Source organism: Prinia subflava, chromosome 8 (genome assembly GCF_021018805.1).
Source record: "Prinia subflava isolate CZ2003 ecotype Zambia chromosome 8, Cam_Psub_1.2, whole genome shotgun sequence".
Lineage (NCBI taxonomy): Eukaryota > Metazoa > Chordata > Aves > Passeriformes > Cisticolidae > Prinia > Prinia subflava.
In genome coordinates this window covers 4,129,839-4,156,498 of record NC_086254.1, presented here as the reverse complement: position 1 = coordinate 4,156,498, position 26,660 = coordinate 4,129,839, and the positions used below count along the sequence as shown (strand labels likewise).

The 26,660-nt window shown below is 49.1% G+C and overlaps 2 protein-coding genes across 12 annotated transcripts in view; both read right to left on the bottom strand.

Annotated features, from left to right (window-relative positions):
• Positions 1-3,636: 3,636 nt before the first annotated feature.
• P2RX1 (purinergic receptor P2X 1) lies at positions 3,637-15,506 on the bottom strand. Of its 2 annotated transcripts, none has more exons than XM_063402434.1 (13): positions 15,181-15,506; positions 11,691-11,838; positions 11,214-11,285; positions 10,697-10,766; positions 10,076-10,172; positions 9,764-9,844; positions 8,422-8,563; positions 7,179-7,309; positions 6,477-6,567; positions 5,745-5,810; positions 5,053-5,145; positions 4,479-4,526; positions 3,637-4,226 (listed from the first exon to the last, which is right to left on the bottom strand). In XM_063402434.1, the coding sequence occupies exons 1-12, from the start codon at positions 15,315-15,317 to the stop codon at positions 4,482-4,484; spliced, it is 1,173 nt and encodes a 390-aa protein (XP_063258504.1). In that variant the 5' UTR covers positions 15,318-15,506; the 3' UTR covers positions 3,637-4,226; positions 4,479-4,481. The 2 variants fall into 2 exon arrangements, with proteins under 2 accessions (XP_063258504.1, XP_063258505.1); XM_063402435.1 differs by having other exon boundaries at positions 3,637-4,163.
• A 5,169-nt stretch (positions 15,507-20,675) lies between these two features.
• The window catches only part of ATP2A3 (ATPase sarcoplasmic/endoplasmic reticulum Ca2+ transporting 3), a 55,220-nt gene continuing 49,235 nt past the window's right edge, over positions 20,676-26,660 (bottom strand). For 5 of the 10 annotated variants that reach the window (XM_063402424.1, XM_063402425.1, XM_063402433.1 and 2 more), the window contains one exon: positions 20,676-25,605. In XM_063402424.1, coding sequence (XP_063258494.1) covers positions 25,530-25,605 — 76 coding nt within the window. In that variant the 3' untranslated portion in view covers positions 20,676-25,529. The remainder of the gene's footprint in view (positions 25,606-26,660) is intronic. The other 5 variants (XM_063402426.1, XM_063402430.1, XM_063402432.1 and 2 more) reach the window with 3 other exon arrangements.

The window sequence follows — 26,660 nt, the reverse complement described above, 5'->3', positions numbered from 1 at the left end:
TTTAGCATCCATATCAAGGTTTGAAATAATCAGTTCTGGCAAAGACTGTGAGCACTTCACTTAATGAAATAACCTGGTTCGCTCAGCTCAGTCAGAACCTGCTGTTTCTTCCAGAAAACAAAATAACCCAAAATTAATCATATGCCTCAGCTTCTCTTTTCATCATACACAGGTGCTTACACTGTAGAGCAGTTGTGGCCAGTGGAAAAAGTCACAGATAATGTCTCTCTGATGCTTAGACCACAATGGCTATAACAATGTTAAAATAAGACTTTGATATTTCTGTTCAATAATGATTGAGTGGGGTTGGTTGGTAACTGATTTTGCACATTTTTTGGGTGCAAAGACTGGGAATTTGTTTATTTAACCTGTCCTTGAGTTACAGTCATAAGGGGGAGAGCTTACATTTCCCCAGGCACATCACTAGTACGTTTAGGTACGAAAAGATTTAAAGCCATCATTTTTTTATGAAATCTCTTAGTGGTGCCATAAAGCTGAGCAGGATCTATGCTTGGTACTGGTAGGCAGAGCTCTGTTAACTGGAGCGATCCTGATTCACCCCTGCCCCATCAGGTGACCAGGCTGTCACTATATTCAGAATCCATTCGGACACTTTTGAATTTTACGCTTTCAAAAATAAGGCAGTAAAGCAATTAGAAACAAATAACAGGAGAGAGCACTTCACCGAAGACAGACGAAGATTATAGTGTGGCATAATTAATACAGGGCTGGCAGCAGTGAAAATGGACTGTAACAACCACACTGTCCCCAGGAGAGTGGCTGCAGGCTGAGCTGCAGATATCAAATGCTCAAATGGCCAAGAATCTCCTTTTGCCACCCAGCACAGTCTGACCTGAGAATGTCCAGCTGTGGGACAGAAGGAAATAAAAGCATCCTTCAGAGCTGGGAGGATATGCATGTTCCTGCCAGTCCTTCACTGTGTGTCAGCCAGAGGATTTATCCAACTGAAAACATGCTCCCACAACAAAAGAGAAAGGGAAAGAGTGTAACCAGAAAGGCAGGTGCTTTTTTAGGGAAAAATCCAAGAATGTCCTAAGTGGAGGACTGGGTTAAAAATAACAGGGAGTCTGCTGTGCCAGAGAAAGAATGAGTGGGCTTAAAGATAGAAGAGGTTGCACAGGAAAGGAGTTATCTACTTCTTGAGTGTTACTCATTTTAATTTGCCTTGTTACAGTGTCTGGAAGCACCAGGTGGAAATCAGGGCCTCATTGTGCTGGGAATTGAGCACAAACATAATGATTAAATGTTGCCAGCTCTGCAGAGATTGAAATATAATTCCTCATCTCTGCAGAATCACTAACCAGCATAATTATTGCCAAATAAATTTTTCTGTAATTGCTTTTCTGGAATATCTGTGCTACTTGATTTTTTTTTTTCAAAATAACCCTGCCTGAGGGAGTGAAAAGATATCTGCACAACCTAATAGCCTTTACAGAAAACAAAAACTGGTCAGAAGCAGAAAATTCTCACTACATTTAAATCCATTTTTAAAAATTATTTGCTTGTATCTTGGTTTCTGATTCTATAAAATGGGAATAATCACACTGCACTCATTGCTTGCTTTTGTCATCTAATACCCATGATCAAGGCAAGAGTCCTCTGTTAGACGTGTGGAGCACTGACACCATCACATACAAGGGCTTGTTGATGCTGATGTAAAGATCAGGGATGAGCTGGATAATATACATTCTTTCTTGTGTGTTTTCTGGGACAGTGTTTGAATTGCTGAAAGTTCCTTTTCTATTAGTTATTAACTGTGTAAAAACCAAAATGCAAACAAACAAGAAGTGGGAAAAAAAAAAACCAAAAACCACACCAACCAAAAAAATCCACAAACAACCCAACTCTCAACTGGCCACAGAATGAATGGGAAGAAACACAGCACACTGTCATTGAATGGGTCCATGATGACCAAATCCCTTGGGATTCTGTAACACTTCATCTCAGGTCAGAGAGCAGCACGGCACACTGGCCACATCGTAATTGCTTCAAATGCAGTTGTTTTCTGGCCACAACACAAGGAAATTCTGCTAAGAGCCACCTGGGAGCCACAGGGCCCCTGGCTTTGAGGAGGAGTTTAGGGGAAAGAATTAAAATTGCAATATCTCATTCTGCTTGTTGCAGAAATGATGAATGAAAAGCAAAGAAAAGGATCCCCAAAGATTGTGCATTTAAAGAAAACAAGTTAAAGATATGAAAAATAAATCCTTCCATGATTTTTAAAGTATGCATAAAGCATCCATAAAGCAGCATTGGGACTTTTAGAGATCCCAAATTTAGAATAGCAACTAGAGGGGATCATTTACAAGTTGCGTTTTTCCTGATTATATATTCTGCCTTTTAATTCTTCCTAGGAAAGAATAGGGATTTTGCATTACAAGCAGCTTGGAAGATTAAGCAGACAGAAACATCACACAGCTCTACCTGCAGCCTTGCATTTGTTATTTTAAGTTTTGACCGGAAATTGACCCGGTATAAGTGGGTGCAAAAGGTTACCTGAACACCCTCGCTTCTCTGTCTCCGGAAACTGGATTGTCCCCAGTCGCTGTGAAATGGTCTTGCAGTCCCCTCTGCTGGTGGCAGCTTGCTGGGGAGCTGCACCGTGGCACCACATGGGACCTGCTTGGGCTTCGATGGACCCTGCAGGAGAACCCCCGGGGCGTGGGGATACCCCCAGCCTCCACTGAACAGGCACCGATTCCTCCAGACACCAGCAGGCTTTCTCTACCCTCCCTGCATCCTTAGTATAAGCGCCTGGCACCTCTGACAGCAGCCCAGGAAAGGGTGAAAAAGTTAACCATGAATAACCTTACAAAAACCCACCCTGCCTGTGAAAGCTGAGGGATCCTGCTGAGGGCAAATGATCTCCCCACAGGAAACGGATGGCTTGAAAGTATGGCTTGAAATATTTGTTGAGCTTATGACCAAATATCACCCGCATCTGTTTATGGCACACATTCTTGTGTCCCTGAGAGCCTGGAGCAGTGCTCCTGCAGGCTCTGACTGCATTACAGCCCTATAGCTTCTCCACTGACCGTTGGGATCCACTTTAAAAGCAACCAAAGCAAAATTTTCCCCGGGGAGGTAAAAAAAGACATTCAGAGAGGGACTATGCAGAAAGTCAGTGTTGATGTGTCCTGGAGAATGGAATAGGACCAGCAGCGCAGGGCAGGGTCTGCTCACAGGGGTGTGGAGTTTGAGCACAACCCATGATGTGCAGCTGCAGGTGATCAGTAGTGCAAATCTTCTGGCACAGAGGGGAAGTTTATTTCCTGGGTGCAAAGAGTTGGTTTGTGAGGCTGCTGCTGGGAAACTCTTTCTGACCAGCTAACACTGACTGGCATGGGCAGTGGAGGCAGAGCTGGCACAGCAGCATGGATGGCCATGGCGGGCAGTGTGCCAGTGCTCCCTGCCAGCCAGGCTGTCTGAGGAGGAAACCCAAGTGACAACTCTGATATAACAGCCCCTGCTCGTGGCAGGAGGCCCAGGAGCCCTGCAGGGGAGAGCAGTTTCTGAAGGAGTCATCACTGCTGGGATTACTTTGTATGCATAAACCCTCCAGAATCCACTGCAAACACCGTGCTCTGGGGCAAGCATAGGCACCACACAGGGATGTAGTAGAAAAACTAAAGGTTTAATTTTTTTTTAATAAAATACATCCTTACAAAATAACCATTTTTCTCCCAGGCAGAGGGGCTGGGCATGGTTCCTGCCAGCTCTCCTTCCCTCCTCTTCTCAGTTTGGAACTGTTCAATGGTGCTTCTGAGGCAGAAGAGGCAGCTGTGCTCTCCCCAGGGTCTTCAGATGCAAGTGACCTGGCATGGCCCTGGCATACCAGGCAGGGTGCAGTGTGAGCCCTTCTGAAGGGCCTGCAAAGGCAGCAGACCCAGTGCTCTGCAGCAGGGCTGGCAGAGAGCCCCAAGATCCCTTAGTCTGACCCTTGCACAGCATCGTGGCATGTCCCTCTGTGTGCTGGGCTGGCCAGCCCTGCCCTGGCTGCAGGGCACCACCTTCACATGAGCTGGTGCTGAACGCTGCTTCTGCTGGTCTTGGGGCTGGCCCAGGGAGGTGATGGGATGGTGACCGAGTTTTAAGAGAAGAGGAGGAGGAAGGGGGTGCAGGTTTGTCAGTCAGTGTGGATTCTGCTGAGACAGAGGTGCACAGTGATTTCTGGTGTCTTGCCTCCTGGTGCCCTTCAAGAGATGCTGCCATTGAAGATGTGATGTCAGTCCCACATCCTGCATCCGTTGCTGCCCCATGCAACTGCTTATGCTGGGAAATGCTGACCCCACATTAGGCAATGCAGCCCACAGCTCAGATCTCCTCCAAGCCTCCCTGGAGCCCTGCTGCCTTCCTGAAACCCTCCTGCCTTCCCACAGGCCTTGGGACAGCCCCAAGACCTATAGCCCTCATCCCTGCCAGATGTATGCTAGCAGGGCTGGGGAATCACCACTCACCTCTCACTGTGTGTTGTCTGTCTCCTTTTCCTTCTTATGCGACTTTGACTGGGGGTTAAATGAGAGAAAACAAGGGTTCTGTTACAGAGCTGCTCCTTTCTAATGCCAGGGAAAATGTGATTGGGCAGCAACTCCTAACCCCCAGTGTATACACATATTTTCAGATGAATTTGAGGGGAATTGTTTTTGTGTCCTTCTGAAGGCCATGAAACATTCCATGGTCACGGAGATATTCCCAAAGAGCAGAAAAAAGAGACATTTTCTAGTTTGCTAAAGCACAGATCTACCCTTACTTCCCTTAAAGCAATGCAAGTGTTACCAGATCTTGGAATATCTGGGGTTAAAGGGAGAGAATAAAGTTATTAACAATATAACTTTAATGAGTCATGCACAACATCTCAGTAATTCTGGAGAGAAGATTCATGGATCCCAGTCTACAAGAGTCCCAAGGGCTCAGGAAGGCGCCTGGTTGCCCCTCAGCACGGATGTTTGTGTTACAGCGTCATTACTCATGCACACATCCACACACACCCCCGCAAGAGCCTCTGCAGGGCAGGCACTTGCTGTTACTTACAGGCTCCGGTTCTGCATATTTGAATTTCTTCTGCTTGTAATAGTCTCGTCCGTGGAGAAAATGCAGCAGGAGCAGGTCACAGAGGACAGAGGCCTTAAATCAAAGCGCAGTTAAGTTTGGAGTTGCCCTCCAAGCTCACCTGGACCGCTGTGTACTTCCAGTTCTTCCCAGTTTGCCCCACAATTTAGGGGCAAACTTCTGCTTCATCCCACAACATGGCAGTTGTTGAAGTCTCCAAATGTCCATTTAGGACAGAAGTGAAGTGTGCTGTGTTCAATAGTGGGTGATTTAAACAGAAATGAAGTGTTTCCACTTTAGGTTAAGTGCAGGGCAAAACACCCTTTGAGCTGTGCCCAAGTCTTTAATGACTATAAGCAAATTGGATGCTGGGTTTCTGTCCTGCATGAAATACTGCCAATCACCTGCAGACCCTCTCTCTTATGCCAGCTCTAACTTTAAACTATCAGGATACCAAGAGAGCCAGCTTTCCCTTCAGCCAGGGACCAGCAGGAATCTATTTTCCTGAACTAGCAAGGCAGGAGAGCACCTCCTTTCCCCCTTTTGCCCATCCTTTGATTCCCTGAGCAGTAGCCAGTATTTCACTGTGGCTCAAGGACACTTCCCACAGATGTCACAGGCAAGAAGAATAATTTGAGAGTCTCCATATAGAGGATGGAAATATCTGAACTTACCACTCCAAAAATACCAATTCCAGAGCCAATTGTGGTCATGGTCGGGATGATGTCAAATTTGCCTGCCTGGATAAAGTCAGAGAAAATAGGTGATAAGTTACAGTCAGCCCAGGGGAAAAAAAAAGGGTGCTCGAGCTGTAGGTGGGGCTCGGCAAAAGTGCCTCACAGCAACCCAAACCACAGCCACAGCACACAGAGAAACAGGAGCTGGGAAAGAGCTGGTCAAACAGAAAAATATTGGAGGCTGGTTTTAGGCTGAAATAAATTGAACTTACTTTTCCTCCTGTATTTTTAATCTAAAAAAACCAACCAAAACTAAGCAACCAAACAAAAATATACACTTTGAATATTCTCAGTGGGAACACAGTAAGGAAAGCCTTGTCTCCCAGAGGGAAGAAAAAGACAAAATAGAAAAATGCAAATGTTCAGTTTTTGGAAATATCAGTAAAAGGTTTTGAGTTTCCATAGGTCCACCCCACTCCCATCACCAAGTTTTTTAGACAAAACCACAGATCAAACTGCAGCTGGAAGGTGTGACCTACAAAACATGTTTTCCTTCTCTCTTCCCTTCCCCAGTATTTTCCAAGGGTTCCTGTGTGAAGGCCAGCACCCAAGGAAAGCATTCACACTGGTTTTCCTGATCCCACAGGACCCTGGTGCTGTGCTACAGAGCTGGTGCCTTCCCAAGGATATGGCACTGCTGTCCCAGGGATCCAGAGGATCCACTCTTACCTTGCCATTCACCAAAATGTCGAGCCGGATCCCAAACACCTTGTAGAGTGTCCTCTTTTCCATCCCATCTTCTTTGTAGTATTTGGCATATCTGTGCAATTGGATGGTAAGTGTTAATGGTCTGCCAGGGTGTCTGACAGCCCCTGCAAACCTACAGCATCAGGATCTTGGACAAAGATCTGGAATGTGCTATCACAGACCTGCTCCTGACCTTCTCCTTAAACCCCTGAAGGAGCTGGGCTCTTGGCACCTCTCCTCTCTGTGCCTCAGCTTTTCTGCCTGCAGCTTGGAGTTCCAGCTCCTGCTCATGCTGTTTGATCTGATGTCACCAAGTTCTGCGTGCAGCAGATCTTGATGAAACACTTGTGACAGTGTCACACAGAACAGAGGATAGAGACTATGGGAACACATGAGATGATCCTACACCAACTCCAGTCTTTCAAGGGGCTTCCCAAAAGCTCAGCCAAGCAGGAGAGCCTGCAAGGGGGAGGAGATGGAAAGGAAATGGGGCAATTTTGAAGCCAAGGGGTGTATTATCACTTTTCTCATGCCATTTAAAAGAGCACTGGTACTGCTGTTTGACCCTGGAAAGGTAGTGAGTATTTTGAAGGACAGTCTCTGGCCTTCTACCATCCCTTGAGTGGGAACCTGAAAGCTGTCACCTCTGAATTATGCTTGGAGAAATAATAGGTATTTCCTTACCTGAAGTTGAACCCTGGTGAAACATTACTGTCATCATTGTAAAGGCCGTGGAACTGGTAAATGGGTTTGCAGTACCGCAGGGGCCAGTCGAGGTCACAGTTCCAGTCTATGGTGATGCCCACCACTCCACCCTGCAGCCAAGAGGGGAGTCACAAGGTTGCCTCTCCTGGGACCTGGCCCACACAGAGAAATGCTTTTGCTCCTCATATATGTCCTGTCTCAGTGCCATGAGGTGTCCTGGCTCTCCAGATGCACGGACCCCACTGCTGCCTCAAGCCTTCCTGAGAGCCTTGGCTTTGTGGCCTGTACATAATCCCTTGCAGAGGCTCTTGTTTCTGCCCTGAGTGCTGGATACACAAATAAATTTGTGCCCTCTTGTTCCTGATCAGAATCCTGTGCCCAAGGCATGGTCCTGGGAAACAGTGCTCACCACAGATCCCTTCTGGTCCGCATGGGACAGCCTCACCTTGCCTGATAATGCCCAAGAGATTGCTCAGAAAATGCAGGAGTTCTTCCTCCCTCCTGAGCCCACTCCAGGCTGTAAATAGCTGTGCCCCAGAGGCTTGTATTTTTGCACCTTTAATACACAGAATCTTAGAATGGTTTGGGCTGGAAGGGACTATAAAGATCATCTTGTTCCAAATCCTGCCACAGGCAGGGACACCTTCCACTAGACCAGTTTTCTCCAGGTCCTGTCCAACCTGGCCAGGAATGGGACAGCCATAGCTTCTCTAGGACACCTGATCCAATCCATGCAATATATGCAAGCCTCTGATTTTATTCAATGTCTGGCAAAGTTATCACAAGGCTTTGCAGTGCAGAGATAGCAGATACTCCCTCACACCAGCCTGAGGAGTGTTAGGCAAAGCTGCATTGTGGAGCCTGGGGAAAGGCTGCAGTTAGCACTGTGCAGTGACCAATATTTGACTATCCAGCTGGGATTTCCAAGCTCAGTCAGATGGGATTTGGCCACACAGATCTAGTTATTCACTGCTCAAATTAAAACAAGCGGAACCCTGGGATTTACTGCCAGTGGGTCAAATCTTCTCAAGAGTTTCCAAGAAAAATGTAAATATTAGGCCATGTCCAAGGAGATTCATAATCTTTATGAGATAATTCTGACACTTTTGTTTTCTCAAGAATTCTTGAGAAAACAGAAAATCATCTCAGCAGCTGGGGATGATTGCACTGCCAGTGTCCCTCTCCTATCAACAGCAAGGGACATAATTTGAAACTGAAGTACCTTAACAGCCAGGAAGGTAAAATTCTGACCCGATTCCTTCACTATGTATCCCAGTTCAAACACGGGACATAAGGAATCAGTGCCTTTGTGATAGGTGCATTTCTTCAGGTACTGCTTGGTAACGCTCTCAACCAAGTTGCGCCTGTGAATGAAAAGAGTGAGAAAGATTCTCAGTAACACAATAATTTGGGTGGGAAAGAACCTCTGTAAGTCCTTTGCCCAGTCCATGTCGCTCTCCTGTTCACATGCCAGCTTGTCCATGGGCTCTGCTAGGCAGTGCTCCGAGTACCAGCAATTCTTACCTGGGACATCTCATGGATAGTGAGTGTATCCCACACCTTTTACATTTAGCTGGAGTTTGCTATCTCCTACAGCAAGGGTTAAAAGGAAAGGGCAACTTCTTGCCTTCCATCCCACTCTTTTGCCTAAAAACATCCTGTCTGTGAAGCCTATGGTTTTGTAAGACTTGTGCCTTGTTCAACCTGATCCCATTGCTGATGCTCAGCAGTTAATTGTCAGCAGTGATCAAAGGCGGGAAGTTTCCCCACAGGCCAGTTGGGTTTGGCACAGTCCTTGCCACTGCAGCCAGGACCTGCTCCCTCTCTGTGTCCTCTTCAGCCTGCCCTCCCTCAGGGCACCTCTCCTTGCAGCTGGGGGTGATCTCCTCTCCCCAAGCCACCTCTTGGGATGCACTGTGAGGTCAGCCCAGGACTTCTCCAAGCATGCTGGCTGCCAGGACACTTAACTTTGGCTGCAGCATGGGGACAAGGTCAGCCTAGAGAGAAGAATCTGCTGTCTTCAGCACAAATAGCTTCTGTTAGCTTGTTCCAAATCAGCTATATGGTCACTGCCATCAAAAATCCTCTTACAAGTGTGCCTTCAGCCAGCAGCATTTCCCCCAGTGCTGCCAGGAAGGGGCCAACCCCACCCTTTGCTGAAAAGTTTGGATCTGTGATGTTAAGGGGGACTCTGGGGCACCAAGCTTATCTTGACCATGTGGTATTTTAATTTGATCTTCAGAGAAGAAAAATAAAGAATTGGAGAAACTATATTTTCATGTGTGACTTGTGAGGGTAACTCAGGAGAGGTCAATTCCAGAAATCTTTCCAGTAACTACAGCTACCAGCTGAGGTGGGACGGATTTTGGAGGGAAATGTCTCAGTTCCTATGAGCTGATATGAGGTTCAGTGCAGCAGTTAGAGTAGTCCTGGGATCACTGATGAGGTATGCAATCCTCTATACGAAGCATCCAGTTACACCCATCCAGCTAAACACACGGTTTCCTCTGAGGGACACAGCTGGAGGAACCAACCAGGAACCATCCCCCCAAACCTCTCCTCACCTGGACACCTTGAACTTGGGGAAGGTGATACTGTTCTTGATGAACAAGGTGAACTTCTCTGCTTCTGACAGCAGGGCAGGGCTGAAAAACACAAGTGTAGACGTGTCCATCAGTTGGCTCTCCAGACTCTAGAGAAAGCCCATTTGGTGGAAATTCACCCAAACTGAGACAAGCAGACCCAGAAAGCTGGTGGTCTCATCCCTTCCCTTTCTGGTCAGGCTGTCCTGGCCACATCCCATAGAGCCCCAACTTGGTCTGCCCTACACCAAGTGCAGCTGGGGTGGGAAAGAGGGCAACAACATCATTCCTTACCTGGGAACATGGTAATCAACTTCAACAGGGCACCAGCCAAAGATCTCACAGGTCTTCACAGTGCTGTTGAAATGTACACACTTGCCAGTCTTGAGCCCTGTGGGGACACAGCTGCTCACACCCCTGGATCCTGTGAAATCTCAGCCTCACACTGGGATAGATGGGATCTGGCTGGGGTTCAGCTCTGCCAAGGGCATTCAAGACACAAAATGCTCAAGGTTTTGGCACCTTTCTGAAACAGGAAATTAATTGTGGCCTCTCAGCTCAGGGCAGTGGTTCTCTTACAGTGCTGTACAGAGGAGCAGCTGGAGATTTTTCTTAATAAAAACACACCTAAGAAAATGCTGAGCTGATGAGAGGACAACAGTCTGGGGGATATGGCTTAGTCCTGACTAACCTTTTGTTGGCTGAGCTGTTTGCAGCTCAGGTATCTTTCAAAAGAGCAGAACTGGACCAGCCCTGGTGGGAACTTCAACCAGCATGTCAGAGGCTTTTCTTAAACCCTGTCCAAACAGGTCCCCAGCCAGGTGACACCCCAGCCAGGTGACACCCTAGCTGGGCAGCTTTTCTTGGGGTGTCTCACCAGAAACGCCCCGAGGCCCCCAGGGCCGTGTGCCTTACCCTGTCCTTGACGGCTGTATTTCCCTTTGCTGCAGTCGCTGTCCCGTGTGCACAGCCCGGCGTCTGGCAGCTGTTTGGAGAAAGCAGCACCTCTTAGTATCAACCCTGCAGCTTCAATCCCTCTGTCCCTCCTGCCTCACCAGACAGCATTTTTCTTGAGGGATACATTGCTCAACTGCAGCCAGGCCTTGTCCATACACTGCTTCCCAACCAAGGCTGTCCAGATAAAGCAGGAAAAAGGGGCAATTTGTTCACTCCAGGCAGATGTTTTCATTTAAGCCTCAAGTCTGCTCTGCTTGATCATCACAAAAGGAAGAAAACTTAAAAGGATTATGCCTGTTTTTCAGCAGAATAAAAGTCTTCACATAGCACACAGGAGTCAGGAACAATAATACAGGGCTAGGCTCTGGCTTTTACTACACCTCCCAATGTCAGAAAAACTCTTTCCACAGTGATACCACCACAATCCCCCTGAATTACAGAAGCTGAGCCCACTGAAGGAAGCCGATGTGTTTACCTCTGGGCAGGTTCCTTGTTTCTGACCAGGAGTGACAATGAAGTTGGTCATCACCACGAACGAGTTGTCCCCCTGTGGAGACACAGCCAACGAGCTCACAGCCAGCACAGGGTCTCCTCTGTGAGGAGCTTCTTTTTGGGTGGGGACCTGCAGTGCCACCAGCCCCAGGGACAGTGGAGGACCCTGCTTGCTGCATGAGATCCTGCTCCACAGGCACTGGAGGAACCTTGATCCTTTTGTGATCAGCCTCAAATGTGCCTCCTCAGCCATGGTGGGTCCCAAGTGCCAAATGCTCCCCAGGGAGAACCTTGGCAGAGGTTTGTGGCAGGAGCAACCTCCTTTCCACCACAGGGACACCCTGTCATGGTTATCCCCACAGAAAGCCTTTGCTGAGGACCCATCTGCAACCCAGCACATGGGGAAAAGCAGCCACTGGGACAAAAACAAACCCTTAACTCACCCACTCTAACTCCTTACCTGGGGTGGAAAAACATAGTCCACCACATCCCAGATGTGAGGACCCAGGACACTCTCGTTGGTCACGGTCAGCCCTTTCAACTTCACTGAGACTGAGCTGACGATGCTGTCCTGAGACTGGTAGCCCTTCTCGTAGAGGAACACCCACCTGGACAGGGAAAGGTGGCAGGGTGAGCATGGCCATCAGCACTCCTCCATTGGGGCCCAATTCTCAGCACAGACCTGCACACTGGGGCTTTTTCTACCAAATCTCACCTGGGGAATCATTTGCCAAGTTTCTTACTGCCTGTTACTCTTGGATGAGGGACATGTTGCTGAATTTTCCTACTCTTTGCCTGAGACTTGTGGTAGCTGCAGGACACGACTTTCATGCCAGGATGGTGTGTTTTGGGAACTGGGACACATTTTGTGGCTGAGGGTGTGAAGGCAGGTGGAGTACAGGAACCATTGGTCATTTGGGGTTAAAGCCTATGGCAGGTTTGCAGCTTGCAGGTTTCAGTGACCTGCCTGGATATTCCTGATCTCTTGATCCACTGCAGAGGAACTCTCCAAAACTCAATGCCTCCAACACAAAGCTGAGTGTGGACATGCCTCATATCCAGAGCCACTGTTCCCCGCCAGCAAAGGGAATATGGAGCCATGGCCCTGAGTGCAAGAGGGCTGCAAGAGCAGGGTTAGGGACACTGCTGTGTCTGGAACAGGGCTCTGCCTGCCTTTCCCAGCCCATCACACAGTCATTAGGGCAGGCTCCTGACACTATTTAACCTACAGCATAAACAAGCTGCTGCTGGATTAACTCTGACTCAGGGAGACTGTAAACATGGGCAAGCAACCATTTCGGGTAGTGCTCCCGGCGGCGCGGAGCATTCTCGGCACTAAAAAAGGAGCGATCTGGATTTTGTCCCCACTGCTGCAGGCATAGATCCCGCTGGCTGTGACAGAGGCAGCAGGCTGCCCATGGGACAGCCCACGACAGCAGCCTGGTGTGTCAGCCTCACCTCTGACACCTGCCTGATGGCAGAGGGGAAAATGGGGAACCCCAGGTGCTGTCTGGAGGTTTTCTGTTTGGTGCTGGACCTTGTGAGGACTTCTTGAAGAGGGAGCTTTTTAGCTTGCAGCCACATTGGTATCCCGGGACTGAGGGCAAGAGGACCTCACAGATGGCATCTGCTCCAGTGCCTGGGGATGGGAGCAGAAATTCAAAACTGCTGCCTCTCTAGCTGGGACACCCAGCTCCAACATCCTCTTCCAAGGCAGAGGCCCATACTGGATTACACTGGTTACAGTGGGCACCTTCCCCAATGCCCTCGGGGCTGCAGAAGATTGTGAACTGGGCAGCACCAGGGGCAGAACATTTCCTTAGATCAGCCTCCAGCACAGACTCCACTGCTGACCTTATCCCCCTCTGGCAGAGCTGACTACGGGCACACAGGGCTGGGCAACCCCACCTCCCCTGCTGCAAAGCCAAGGTCATGACAAACGAAACCATTTCCCATGAGCCAGTAAATGCTGCAGCAAGCCCTGCCCAGCTTGTAAAAGTCCCCTGGTGTCAGCCCCTGATGTGGCAGAGCCACCAAGCCCTCTTTCCTTGCCAGCCTCCTCTTGTGGCTCAGCCCACAGCTCCTTGCATGCAAGATTTCAGGAAGTGAACCCAGAAAGCAGCCGGCTTTGCCTGGCCAACAGCAATACCACCTTATCACAGTTATCACAGGAAAGAAGAGCTGCTCCCCAGGGGTGACATGGGGTCTCACAGGGGGGTTGGCCCCACTTGTGTGCACTGAGGGCACTACCCATGTCCTTCTAGCAGAGTCATGCATTGGCACACATTTCCATGAGCATCCCCTGCCTGCTATGAAAGGGGGACAAAAGCTGGGAGAATGGTAAATGAATACACATTTGGCTGGCATATTTGCTTTCAAAGGACAGAAAATTTCAGGCCTTGTGGCTTGGGGAGAGCAGTGAACTGGGGGCAGTGTTGTGGGCAGGGAACTGAGAGTAGTGCTGTGGGAAGGGAACTGGGGGCAGTGCTGTCAGCAGTGAGGGGATGTGAGGTGCTGGTGGTGCTGTGGGCAGCTGCAATCATAGGCAGCCCCTTGCTAGAGGAGCCCAGTCCCAACAAACTAGGAAAAACTTGGGAATTACAGCAGCTGCATCCCATATTCCTCCCTTCTGCCACTGGCTGTCACCCCCTGGCTGGTTCTGTTCCTGCTCCCTCCTGGTTACCTGTTTCAGTTTAGCCAAGTTGCTTAAGCCACGTTTCCTTAGTTCCTCTGCACAATCATCTGTGCCAGTTCCCCATCCACGGGAGCAGCTGCCCCTAGTCACATTTGGGACTGGACCCCTGGGACTTCACAGTCTCAATCCTTTGGACAAAGTTTCTCCCAGTAACACCAGTGCAAAACTCTTTGCAAAGAGCTTCCTTGAGATCTCGGTTGCAGTTTTGCATGAGAATTACCCTTGGGAGCCAAAGTGCTGATGGGCAGGGTGGGACCTACGTGGGGGTCCCACATTGATCCCATGGGAAGGTTTTTACCCTTTCCAGGGAGTCTGTGCTAAAAGGAGGGATAGGCACCTCTGCTCCCCACAGTGACTTGCTTGCACCGAGGCCTAGGAGCCACTGCCTTTCCTCTGCATAAGACACTCTGCACCCCAAAATTCCCAGGTTTTCCAATTCTTTGTCAGACACCCCCTTTCCTTTCAAATGTCCTGCCCTGAGGCGCTTCCCCATGAAAGGGTGCTGGTCTCCCTCTAGGGCTGAGCTCACAGCAGCCACAGGGCCACAGCAGAGGTTTACCATCCATCACATCCCATAGCATCATCCCACAATGAGGGGACAGGGACAGAGTAACTGTAGCAGGAGCAGTAGCCCTGGGGCACCTGAGGACACACATCCTCACCCAGTTCTGATCCCGCCTGCTCCACTCACTGCCTTTTTTAAGCAGTTACCCTTGCTTTGCATTGGCTTTTGGAGCTGTCTCCCAGAAGCAAATAAGACCAGGAATTTTGGAGCCAAGCTGCGTCTCGGCCACAGCGTCAGAGCGGTGAACAGGGAGATTTATGGCCCTGTCTTGAGCCACTTGGGTCTCACAAATCATTGCACTGGCCCCACATGCCTCTTATTTAATATAAATGAAAATAAAAATAACAACAGATTCTCAGGCCACCGTCCAGCAGCTGGAGCAGGATTTGGATTCTCTGCAGTGAGAAGACGGGGCCCCGGTGTGCGGAGCAGGGCTGGGAAGGGATGAGCCTGCAGCCTGCACATACAGTAGCTTCTGGGGTGGATATGGGGACTAAGCAGCCATCTACAAGAGCCATGGTGGGACACTAGGCTGCACAGGAACAGTCACAACAGGAGGGATGCGAAGCCATTAGCAATAACCCCCCTGCACTGGGATAAAGGGGATATAGAAGCCCCTCTCTCTCCATTGTTTTTTAACCCAATAGCAAAGCATTAATTTTAGGGAAGGCAGGTGCTGGGGAGCCTTACCCGATGATGTACGCCAGGACGATGAGCTGGATCAGCCGGAAGGTCAGTCCCACCTTCTTGTTCCTCACCAGCACCATCCGAGGGGTGTCATACTCGAAGAGGAAGGAGGACACCCTGTCTGTGCACTTCTGCCCCATGGCTGCGCCAGGGCTGCGCCGCAGCCTCCTGGCTCTTCACTGCGCCGTGGGTTGGGCCGTGCCCGCCGCCGCTCCGGCAGCTCCTCTGTTTGCAGAGGAGGAAAAAGAAAATAAGAATGTTATCGGCGTGGCTCTGTGCACATCTGGGCTGCTGGGTTTCCTCCTCTGCGCAGGGATGAGGTTTCCTCTTCCTATAAGCTCTGGGCTGGGAACAACGGGTGCCCTACATGGTCTTGGGGGTGGGACAGGGTGTGGGAGGGTGCAGGGCCACCCTGCTGGCAAGCCCACATGCCACCAGGACAAAGCCATCTACCCGTGAGCGATGCTCCCTCGCCGGGCAAGGATCTTTCCTGGGGACAGTGAGGCTGCAGGCAGGGCTCAGGATGAGCAGGGGCCATGAGGCATCCCTAGGGGCAACAGTGAGATGTAAGAGATTGTGGGAGTCCCAGGAGAGATTTTAGGAATTGGGATATCATCTTTCCTGCCACAGCAGCCACCTCAGGCTGTGCGTTCTGAACCCATGTCCTACTCTTTCCCCCAACTCTGCCCCAGAAAAAGGGTCAGGAAAGAGAAGGGGGAGCACCCAAAAGAGCAGCTCAGCCATTCGGAGCTGACCCATGGAGCAGAAGGGCACCCAGCTTGGCCCCCTCCCGTGGTGAGGCCAGACAGCTGGGGCTTGGCTCGTTCCCAGCACTTGCACTGGGCTGGGCTGGGTGCATTTGGAAGCATTTCCAGCATTTCCTGAATGGCCCAGCCGTGAGCAGGGCCGGGCAAGCCGGGGTCATGGCGAGTGACTCTCAGCAGGGTGGTGCAGACAGCACTTTAAACAAATATCACTGAGAAAGGGACTGGATTTGAAAGTGTCAGACTGAAACTTGGGGGCCAACAGCTGCAATGGGAAACTTTGGAGGGGGTTGGCTCATTGCTGGGGAAAGCACAGAGGCTGTGGATAGGGGACCCTGTGCCCTCAGTGCATCCCACTGGGCAGCTCCAGGGCACAGGCCTGCAGGGGTGAGCTCTTGTGATGTGGAGCACTGAGGCTGAGGGGGGAGCATGGGGGCTCCCAAGTGTTTCTGGGGGAAAAAGAGAATGTTTTCCTTGGAAATCCCAGCACCAAGCTGCTTCAGCACTCCAGGCAGGGACAGGTTCCATGTGCCCCAGTTCATCTACTTCCACCCTTGGCCTCGAAGGTGACACTGCCTCTCTGCAGCCACCGAACCTGGGATAAAGGCTCTCTCTGCAGGAGGAAATAGTTTTGGAAGCATGGAAAATCTTAACCTCCTGGGATAAGTCTTTCCTCTCAGGATTATTTCTTTTAGCATCACCACCTCTCAAGTTCACTTGCTGATTGCTCACTGTCACATTAACCTTTTAACTCAATATATTACAGACCTGACAACTGTGAAAGAAGTGGAACAAATTAATTATCTTTGCTGGGCAATAAGGAAAACTGGGGGAAAAGCAACTGAAACATTTATCCGAATCTTTTGAGCGTACCATGAAGCCTGGGAATCAAAATCAGATCATCCCGCGTTGCAAGTGACGTGATGCAATCCCAATGCCCAAGTCCTCAGCAACATGGAAAGCTGTCAGACAAGGAGCCAAAAGCAAATACAAAATGCTGATGTTAATCATACAGATTGAAGGCTGATACTGCTATTGAGTGGAGCAGACAAACCTTATAAGCTTAGATATCTGTCAGGAGAGAAGCAAATAACTTACTGTATGAAACGAGGCCTTTTAGGGAAGGCTGCTCACCCTTGCCAAGGCCATGGGGATAATGAAAATAGGACAGCTAAATTTAACAGCAAAATGACTTGTAAAAGAGTCACTTATAACCTCCTCTCTGGTACTTGGAGTCAATAAAATGGTTATAGCATGGATTTAGCTAAAATACTTTCCATTGGGAGATAATATGCATCTGCCATTTTATAATCTCTTGGAGCCATGTTGCAGCTGGCGAGTGGGACCAGACCCCATCTGGAGTGATGTGGAGAGCAGAAGACCCCAGCCTGGAACACCAACAGAACCTGAATCTTTTCCTGGGCTGATACCAGCACCCAGCATGGGCACCCACTTGGCCACAGCATCCAAATATTTGAAAAAACCACAGCCTAAACGCTTGTGGGTTCACACCTCTCCCACACCCACGCCATCCCTGGGATTGCCACTCCTTAAATTACTTTATCACTGGGAATTTAGTAAGTTTGCCCAGGCATTGCTCACCTATGTGGCCCTGCAATGGTGCCATGGTGGTGCCAGGTGGCTGCCAACACACCTCCCTGCCTCTGGCAGATGGTTATCGAGGGACAGTGCCCTGCTTGGGCTGTTCAGTTGTTAATTGACTTGCCCAGACAGGGCAGTCACTGGCCAGAGATGCTGAGATCATGGGGCTGTGATGCTTCCAGCTGTGGTGCATGCACTGGACTGTTCTGAGGCCAGGCTGGGATGTCTGTTTGCTGTGATAATAAATATATTACTGTAACACCAAATGAAAAATAAAAATAGAAATAAGAGGAAGAGGTTTTTATCAGCCTGCTGTGTTAGGTGTGGCCTGGGGGCTGACCCATAACCCTCTGCACCAATACCTACACATAGCTGGGACCTTGGGGATGGTTTTATCTCGGGTTCCCACAACTGGTATGGTGCTGTCAATACATTCACAGCCATCTTCTCTGAATAACTTTTGTATCTCTGCTGCTTCCAAGCAGAGCAGGCAGGAGGCACTGGGGGTGCTCTGCCTGGAGTGACGAGGTGCTGCTGCAGGAGCAGTGGCAGCTGGAGTTTATCTGCAGCAGGTCCTGGGCACTGAGGAGAAATTTGCCCAGGGCAAGAAAGCACTGAAAGAACGGGAGCTGACCTGAGCAGCATGAAAACAAAGGACAAGATGGGACAACACAGGGACACAGAGAGTAGAACTGGAAGTGTTTGAGGCCAGGTTGGATGAGACCTTGAGCAACCTGGTCTAGTGGAAGGTGCCCCTGACCATGGGAGGGGGTTTGAACGAGGTGATCTTTAAGGCCTCTTCCAACCCAAACCATTCTGTGATTCTATGACTCTAAAACCAGGTAGAAATAAGGAAAATGAACCCATCTAACTCCACCACCCCTGGGAGGGGAAAATGGAAGCAGAAACAGCAAATGAGGCTCTAAAGCCCCTGTGTTTGTGTCTGAGATTGTGAAGACCTAGGGCCAGATTTCCCAAACACTGTCCTGGGTCAGCTGGCAGTGACTGGTCCCCAGTGCCAGGCTTTGGCCTCATCCAGCATTCCCAGCTCCAGCTGGGCCAGATGCCAAGGGCATTGAGGGCTGGTGGCCCTCCAAGTGTATCCCTGGCAGTGTTGTGCAGGGCAAGCACAGGAGTCCATCCATGGCTGTGAAGGGAACTCCTTCCCCTGACCATTAACCACACTCAGCCTGTGCTTGGGGCTGAGAGAAAAATGAAAAATCTGGTATTTTTAAGGGAGACATTTGGACATGCAAGTGCACCATTACTTTGAGCTGGGACAGGAACTGCTGGAGCACAAAGATGGTTCTGAAAACCTCTGCATGGGGCTCAAGCCCACCCACACCCAGGGAAGCACTGCTGTGGAGGGCATAAAAGCTACCAGATATTTCCAGGCTCTCAGACATTGATGGGGGAAAAGAAAATATAAAAATAATGATGAAGCTCATTACACAACCCAGACTAATGCTTGGCAGCATCTAGCACAGAGCTCTGAATTTCAGCACAAAAATGTGTGGCACGCTGCAGATCCATGGATGGGGAGGAGTAACACGGAGGCAAAAATTAAAATATGGTGGTGGGCACACAGGGGACCTGCTGTGGTCAAGGTTGCCAAGAAGAGCCCCTGAGAGCTGGTGGCTTTTCCCAGTAATTTTGGCTACTACAGCCCCCTTGCCCTCTCCAGTTGCAGGAGGTGCTTACACTGCACCGCTGGCAATGGAAAGGGGAGGGTGGAAAAAAACTGGCAGATGAGAGCAAGCGAGGTCCTACAAAACAGCATGTTCAGTTTTCTTTCCAATTTTAACTTGTCCTTGACCTCTCTTCGCTCCATCCCAGCAGGGCTGGCTCGGCTCTGTACTTGTCCCGTGCTGCAACGCCCTGGCACAAGATGTTTTTGGTGGTACTCACCCCTCAGAAGTGACATTTCCATCCCCAGTTGCTGTGACAACACATCTCCCTGGAAATACTTTAGCAATAGTTTAGCTATTGCCAAAACAAACATGAACCCGAGGTGCTGAGGGTACCAAAAGGTGTCAGTGGCCCTGTGGCCATTGTGGTCTCCAGAAATGGGGATGCACATCCAGTCTGGGGGCTGTGCCATGGGATACAGGGATTTCTTTGGTAGGGTAATACCTGTTTTCTGACTCCTGCCTTCAAAAGACAAGCATAACCCCAGGTGATGGTACCCAGGGGTCCAGGGGCTGACACAACATCAGGAGGGGGATTTGGGGTGTTTTTGCCTTCCCCACTGTGTCCTGAGACACCATTTCTGGTATGGGGGACTGGCTTGAGGGCCACCTCCAGCCATGGCAGTGGTGCTTCTCTTGCTCTGACATTAGTCTGCAAGGGCAAAGTGGAGGCCAAGCCACGGCCCTTTCCCAAAGCCAGCATGTGCCAGGGTACCCCTTGTCCCTCTTTGTAACCCCCTGTGCGTTACAAAGCTTTTGGCTTGCCTTGTGCACCACCTTTGTCCTGATCACAGCATTGGGATGGAATATATGGGGCCACATCCCAGCAAAAAAGCACCAAGGGTAGATGTTGCCATGAAGACAGATTTGCTCCAAAACAGGACCTGAAGCTGGATCAGGATTTTCTGCTTCAAACATCACCATGGGCAAAGCTCTGGATAATGCAGAGATGGAAACGCGTGGCCTCGAGCCTTATGCCATCCCCCCAGAGCAAGCCAAGTTATTTAATTATTATTTATTTCACAATTATTTCTTGTGGAGGTTACTGCAGGGCTTATTTAAACCTCCCCTCCCAGCTGGGGGAGATAAGGTGATGACTATTCTGGATACAGTCAAAATTAGCACTGTTATTTGTATTCTTGTGCCCCACGAGTGAATGTAAAAATTCCCAACAGTCGTATTATGCCACTCCGCTCATTTCGCCTTTGTCATCCCATGCCAGGCACAAGCTCAGCTCCATTTCTAGTTTGGCTCCTCTGAAAACCCACAAGAACTCCTGATCTGGTGAGCACAACTCCTTTTACGGCTGAAGAATGTCCTCAGGCACTCCCGTATGGCTCCATGGGCTCCCAAATGTCCCCCAAATCAGCCACAAATGGGAGAAAAAAAAAAAAAAGGTAAAACAACAACAACAAAATAGACAAAAAAAAGTCTGTCAGAGTCATCCAGTAAAATTGCTTTTATTTCTGTAATTTTCTAAGTATAAAACAAATCAGCCCAATATTGTGTGAACAGAGTGGATTGTATGGATGTGACCACAAGGAGCCTTCCCACGTCTTCCCGGCACACCTGGCTATTTACAGTCAGACAAAGGACATGGTTTAGGAAGCAGTAATTTTGTGGAAAAATATCTCTCGTGTAGTAAAATAGGAAACCTCATTTCTTTCAGTTCTACCCCTCAGATAACACCCTCCCACCCCCCAAGATATAACAATTTACCTTTTGCTATGAAGCACAATCTCAGAGATTTCTACATTTGGCTGTTCAGGCATCTCATATAAAAAAATCAGCATATCCCAGACTGAAGCCACTGAGGGCACCCACTGGCAGTTCAGTGGTTGCCCTCCTCTTGGTCCCAAGTGCCCATCACTCCAGGCACACAGAGATTTTGGCTCATTTAATGCCCCACTCACACCAAAAGCTGCATGGCACCACAAGAACAGGTCCCGGGAGCACAATTTACCCTGTGTCACCTCCTCACTGCAGCCCTGTAAATCCTAACCCCAACTGTGCACACAAGATCTGCATGGGGTAAAGCCCTCTCCTTGGTGGGTACCAAAAACCTGAGTCCCAAGCTGTCTGCCCTAACAGAAAATGCCACTGTGAAGAAGTGGGAGAAAACAGAGCCCTGATGGGACTGAATCTCTGGCATCATTTATACCAAGTGATGGCCATGCCAGATGTGGTCCAAAAATCACAGTAAGTCTTAGGAGTTGGTAGTGGGGACTGTGGTATGTTTGAGTTTCAGGAGTGATGTAATGCCAAGGTCACTGAACCTCATGAACATCTCCCAGCCAGGGCCCCTGTACAGCTCAAATCATTATTTGAGGAGTTTTGGTGGAGTAGGACCCTGACTGGGAAGCAGTATTATCAACCTGATGTACAAAAGAAGGACCAAAAATTAATGCTGAATTTTCCTATTGCTCCCCCTTCTGCCATCCACACCATAAGCAGAAACTCCAACTCAGTCCCAGATTTGATGTTCTTACAGGAACAAAGTCCCTCAGCCCCTCCATAGAGCCTGTCCCTCCCAGTGCCCTCTCCAGTGCCTGGTGGTGCCATCCAGCCTTGGCTGAGCAGAGCATCACCAGAAACACACACACACGCACAGTTCACAGTGCCAAAACCCAAACTCAAACAAAAACCTCATCCAGACCTGGGCCACAAAACACAAATAAAATGCAGGATGCAGCACTTTGCTCTTTTTCCTTTTCCAACGTGCCTCCCCCAATGGATCACACACCACAGGGGGAAGAGCTCATCCAGCAACTGGTCACAATGACACAATATCCCAAAACAGTACAAGAGACTTTCCACAGCTGATCACCCTGGTGCTCACCCCAGGAAGGCAGGACTTTTCCCTCCCACCTTGGCTGTACCCCAGCATGGTGCTTGGCCCCTGAGGAAGGAGTATAAAGTGCTCATGGATAATCCCATGCTGCCATCCAGCACGTCCTACACCCTGCATCTTGTGGAGGATCTGTCAGAACAGCCCATCAATGCTAAAGGTCTTGCTGGAAAGACCTGAGTTTTATTTATAGACTTCGAATATGCCAGGCAGCACCATCAAAATAAAACTAAAAAGGAAACAATTCCTAACCTCTGGTGCCAAGAAAAGCAAGGATCCCAGAGGTTTATCCCTAAGCTGCTTTTTTAAAAAAAGCTTTAGGGCAAAACAGCCACCCAGTGTCCATCTCCCTTGTATTGCACAGTCAGATGCCTTGGTAAGACACAAGAGCCTATCCCAAAGTGATGGTCTTGGCTCTGGGATCTCCAAGTTTACATAAGAACATGTTCCAGCCTGTAAAAGCTCCCAGCACGCGGCTGCTGGCACACATGCAATAAATAACTACTCTGTGATTTATCCTGACCTTTCACTGAAGAATAAAGGGAAAAATACATCTATGGATATTTTTCTACTTCATTAAGTCGTTTGAAGCACAAGCCCCTGTAATCAAAAGTATGGAGGGAAACCTGTACTCCAAATAATTAAAGGATGGGGGAGAGACAAGAGATGTGGTCAACCATTCAGAAGGGGAAATGGGGACGTGTCAAAATGGTCCCTCCTAGCAAGGAGGCCACGTGCTCCAGGCAGCTCTAGTGCAGATTACCTGGGCTTTTTTGTAGATAGAACTGAAGGCTCACAGCAGAAATAAAATGCAATTTGCTGCTGCTGCAAAGAACAAGCTGGGACACAGCCCTGGTTTCTTGCCCATGATGGCTCAGGGTTTGGTAACTCACAGTTGTGACCCAGCAATTGCATGAACAGACTGACACTGCCTGGGCTTTTACACAAGAAAGTTCTCCACACCACACATATTTGGGTTAAATTAATAATCCTCCACCAGACATTTAGTCCAGGGAAAACAGCATAGCTCAGGAGGTGGATGGACCAAGCAGGTTTCTGTAGGCACAAGGGACCAAGGCCACCACGTCCCAGGGAGATGCCATTGGACAGCTGAAAGCCCTGCTGGAGCCTCCTAACAGGGCTGGGATGCTCTGAATCCAGCCTAACCTCTGAATCCAGCCTAGCCTCTGAATCCAGCCTAACCTCTGAATCCAGCCTAACCTCTGAATCCAGCCTAGCCTCTGAATCCAGCCTAACCTCTGAATCCAGCCTAGCCTCTGAATCCAGCCTAGCCTCTGAATCCAGCCTAACCTCTGAATCCAATCCAGCTTTTCCCAAACTGGTTGTTAGCCTCAGAGAAACAGAGAAGCTGCTTCCTCTGATGACACTGAGCTGGAACTAAATTCCCACTGGTTGTTTTTCTGCACAGAGCAAAGGAGATGGACTCGATCATCTTGAATGTCTTTCCCAACTTAAACAATTGTTTAGTTCTGTGACCTGTATTAAAACAAGGTGAAATCCACCCTTTTAAGGAAGGGCAAACCACATCATCTACAGCATTAGTCTTACTGAAGCCTTATTTTGAAGGCTTATACAGTACCTGGGTCATGTCTTGGTCCTCTACACCAGGGTGGGTCTCATCCATGGTGAAAATCTTTGAACAGGAATTGGTTATCCCATGGGACCAACTGATTAAATCATTTAGACAGAACACATTTGAAAAATAAAACTTCTTCAAGACAAAGTATAATAAGATTTTAAAAAATCAGCAACAATCTTCTAACCACAGAGTATCTATAAAGATCTTTTTAAAGAGCTCCATATTAAAATTCCTTGAATACATTATATATTAAATACAGTAACAACATTTCATGCAAGGTTTTCTGTACAATAAATCAGCTCAGTAGTATAACAATTCTGTACATTCCCATTGGTCTGGGGGCTCTGCTCATCTTCAATGCTGGTGATGGAGAAAAGAAAGGAGGGATGACATTTGGCACCTACTGTACGGAAGGAGAGATGCTCTTGCCCAGACGATACAGAAAAACACTGGAAGCTTTAAAGAGGCAAAAAGTAGAAGAGAAAACCCAACAGCAAAGGAGCAAATGCTATCCCAGACCCTGGCTCTAGTGCTGTTGCTGGAATGTAAGAGAAAGGAAAGATACAGGCTCTGGCTAACTAAGTATCATCAGTATGGATCCTAGGGGACTGAGAGGAAAACAGAAGGGAGGATTTGGAGAGCTGGAGAAGAAACCAACCACTGTCGGCTTCTCAGCTGACGTAGCTCAATGGAGAGAGAAAAATGTAATGGATCCCAAAATCCACTCCTGATCTACAAACCCTCACTGGAGACTGTCTCACTCCTGCTGTGGAAAAATCCCCAGAGGGCAAGATAAAGTTGGTGCCTTACAAAAAGGGATGCCACAACAAACACCACTCACAAGAAAGACCACGTTATGTACAAGAATACATTCATTCCCATCTTGATCCCTCAGCAAGGATGCCCAGTGCAAGTCAGTGATGTTCTCCAAAGCAGAGCACATGAAGTCATGGATGTGCTCCTAAACACTTAAGCTCTACTCCTGCTAGGGAAATAGTTAAAAAATCACTGAGAAAAGAAAGTGTGACCAGGAAGGAGTGGTGGACATGAGGAATGCAAGGTGGGCATTCCCTTGCTTTTCTTTGCGTGCTTGCCCCTACAAGGAGAAGGACTGCCTTATACAGTGCAGATGGGATCTAGCAAGATGCCAGATGGAGAACAGACAAGACTTCATCGTGCTTTGGTGCTGGATGAGCCTGAGAAGGTGCTGGGCTTTCCATATGCAGGGATCAAACAGGACAACGTGATAAATAGGGAGAACTTCGCCTTCCACCACATGCACCTGACCTCGACGTATAAACACACATCCATGAGGTTCACACCAAGGTTGGACACACTCTGAAGCTATGACCAGCTGCTGCAGCCATTGGAGCAGAGCACAGCAGCAGCAACACTGTGGACACCATCAAGGCTCAACAACCCCAACACACAGCCCCCTCTCCTCTCTCCCTGCCCTCTCTCACTGCCAAGCCCTTCCCAGCCCCTGAAGCTGCCTTGTGCATCCCATCCCACTGGGGGATGTGGCCTTAAATCCAACTTCCTGCCCTAATCTCTCATGAAGGCCACCTTGCCTGTGCTCACTCAGTCAGGGTGAAAATTGGAAAGAGGGTCTCAAATTTGGCAAGAACAAATCCCAAGGAACCACATTACAATGATTCAGATCCACACAGCTCCATCCCCAAACTCTACGCCAGCTGTCCAGTAATTGCACTCATATGTACAGGAAAAAGAAAGCTACAGAACAAAACAAAATCAGTATTTTTTTCTTTTCGACGATTCACCCGCATTTGTCTGATAGTCGGACACATGCATGTCCTGCTGGCTTTAGCGATGGTCACGCATGCAAGACTTCAGTCCGAGTTACAGCTTAGGGATCCTTTAGCTCGGAGTGCCGCCCTCGTGTCACTCATTTCTTGTCCTCTTCTCCTGAAACAAAGGGCAAAAAAGAGAAGGAAAAGTATTGGTGAGGGTTCAAAAGCAAGCCAGCTCCATGGTTTTGTTACCAGGAGTGGTTGCTCCCAGGTTGATCCCAGAAGGAAGCTGGGATCCTGTCTGCACAGAGCTGCTGCTGTGGCAGCTCAGGCTGCGTGAGGAGGATGCTGGTTCCTGGGTGAGGAAGGTCTCTGCAAGAGTTAGGGAAAGGAAGGAGGTGGAGCCACGTGGGAAGGTGAGTAGGCAGAATCCCTCCTTAGTGCTCCTAATGAGGCATTATCCAGGGAAAAGCAGAGAGGAGGAAGCTGACTGCATCCTCCCACCCACCCCAGAGCCCAGCCCCACTGCAGCCAGAGACATGGATACTGCTCCATGGGCTGACACACTTACACACACACTACCCACGTACCTACACCCATAAACACCTCCAGAACAGTGAGCAAGGACCAACCTACTCATCACAGCCACCGTCCCAGGGCTGCCCTCCTACCTTCCCCCTCCTTCTAGATGGATGGGGTTGGACATGGAAGGTAACAGATAACACATGGCCTGTAGGAAAGTGGTGGTATCCAGATTGAACTCCATGTGAGCAGCCTCAAAATCCCTGCCAGAACTTGACTTACAGCAACTAGATCTCCAGTTCTCAAGCAGTTGACAGGAGTGTCCTTGATCCCTTAGGCAGCAGCTGCCCTCTAGCCCGGGGTAGCTTGGTCTGCCCAGAACAGATTATTTTCCTTACAAAAAAAGCACTCAGAACCAGCATTTGCTAAGGAGAGTGTGATAAATCCATTATCATGAATCTTTTGACTGCATTTCTCTCCCTTTCACCACTGCACACATCACGAAATACATCTCACTAGGGACTGCTGTTCCTGTGCTCTTGATAAATAAGGGTCCTGCCCGGGGTTACCCGCGAGTCTCCGCGCCTGCTGCCAACCCTGGTGCCGACAGCTTTCAGGGGAATTAATAAATAACAGGCAAGAGAAAGGGGAAAGGCTTTTTTGCAACTTCTGCCAATTTTTTTTTCCAGTGCTGGCTGCAGAGCCCAG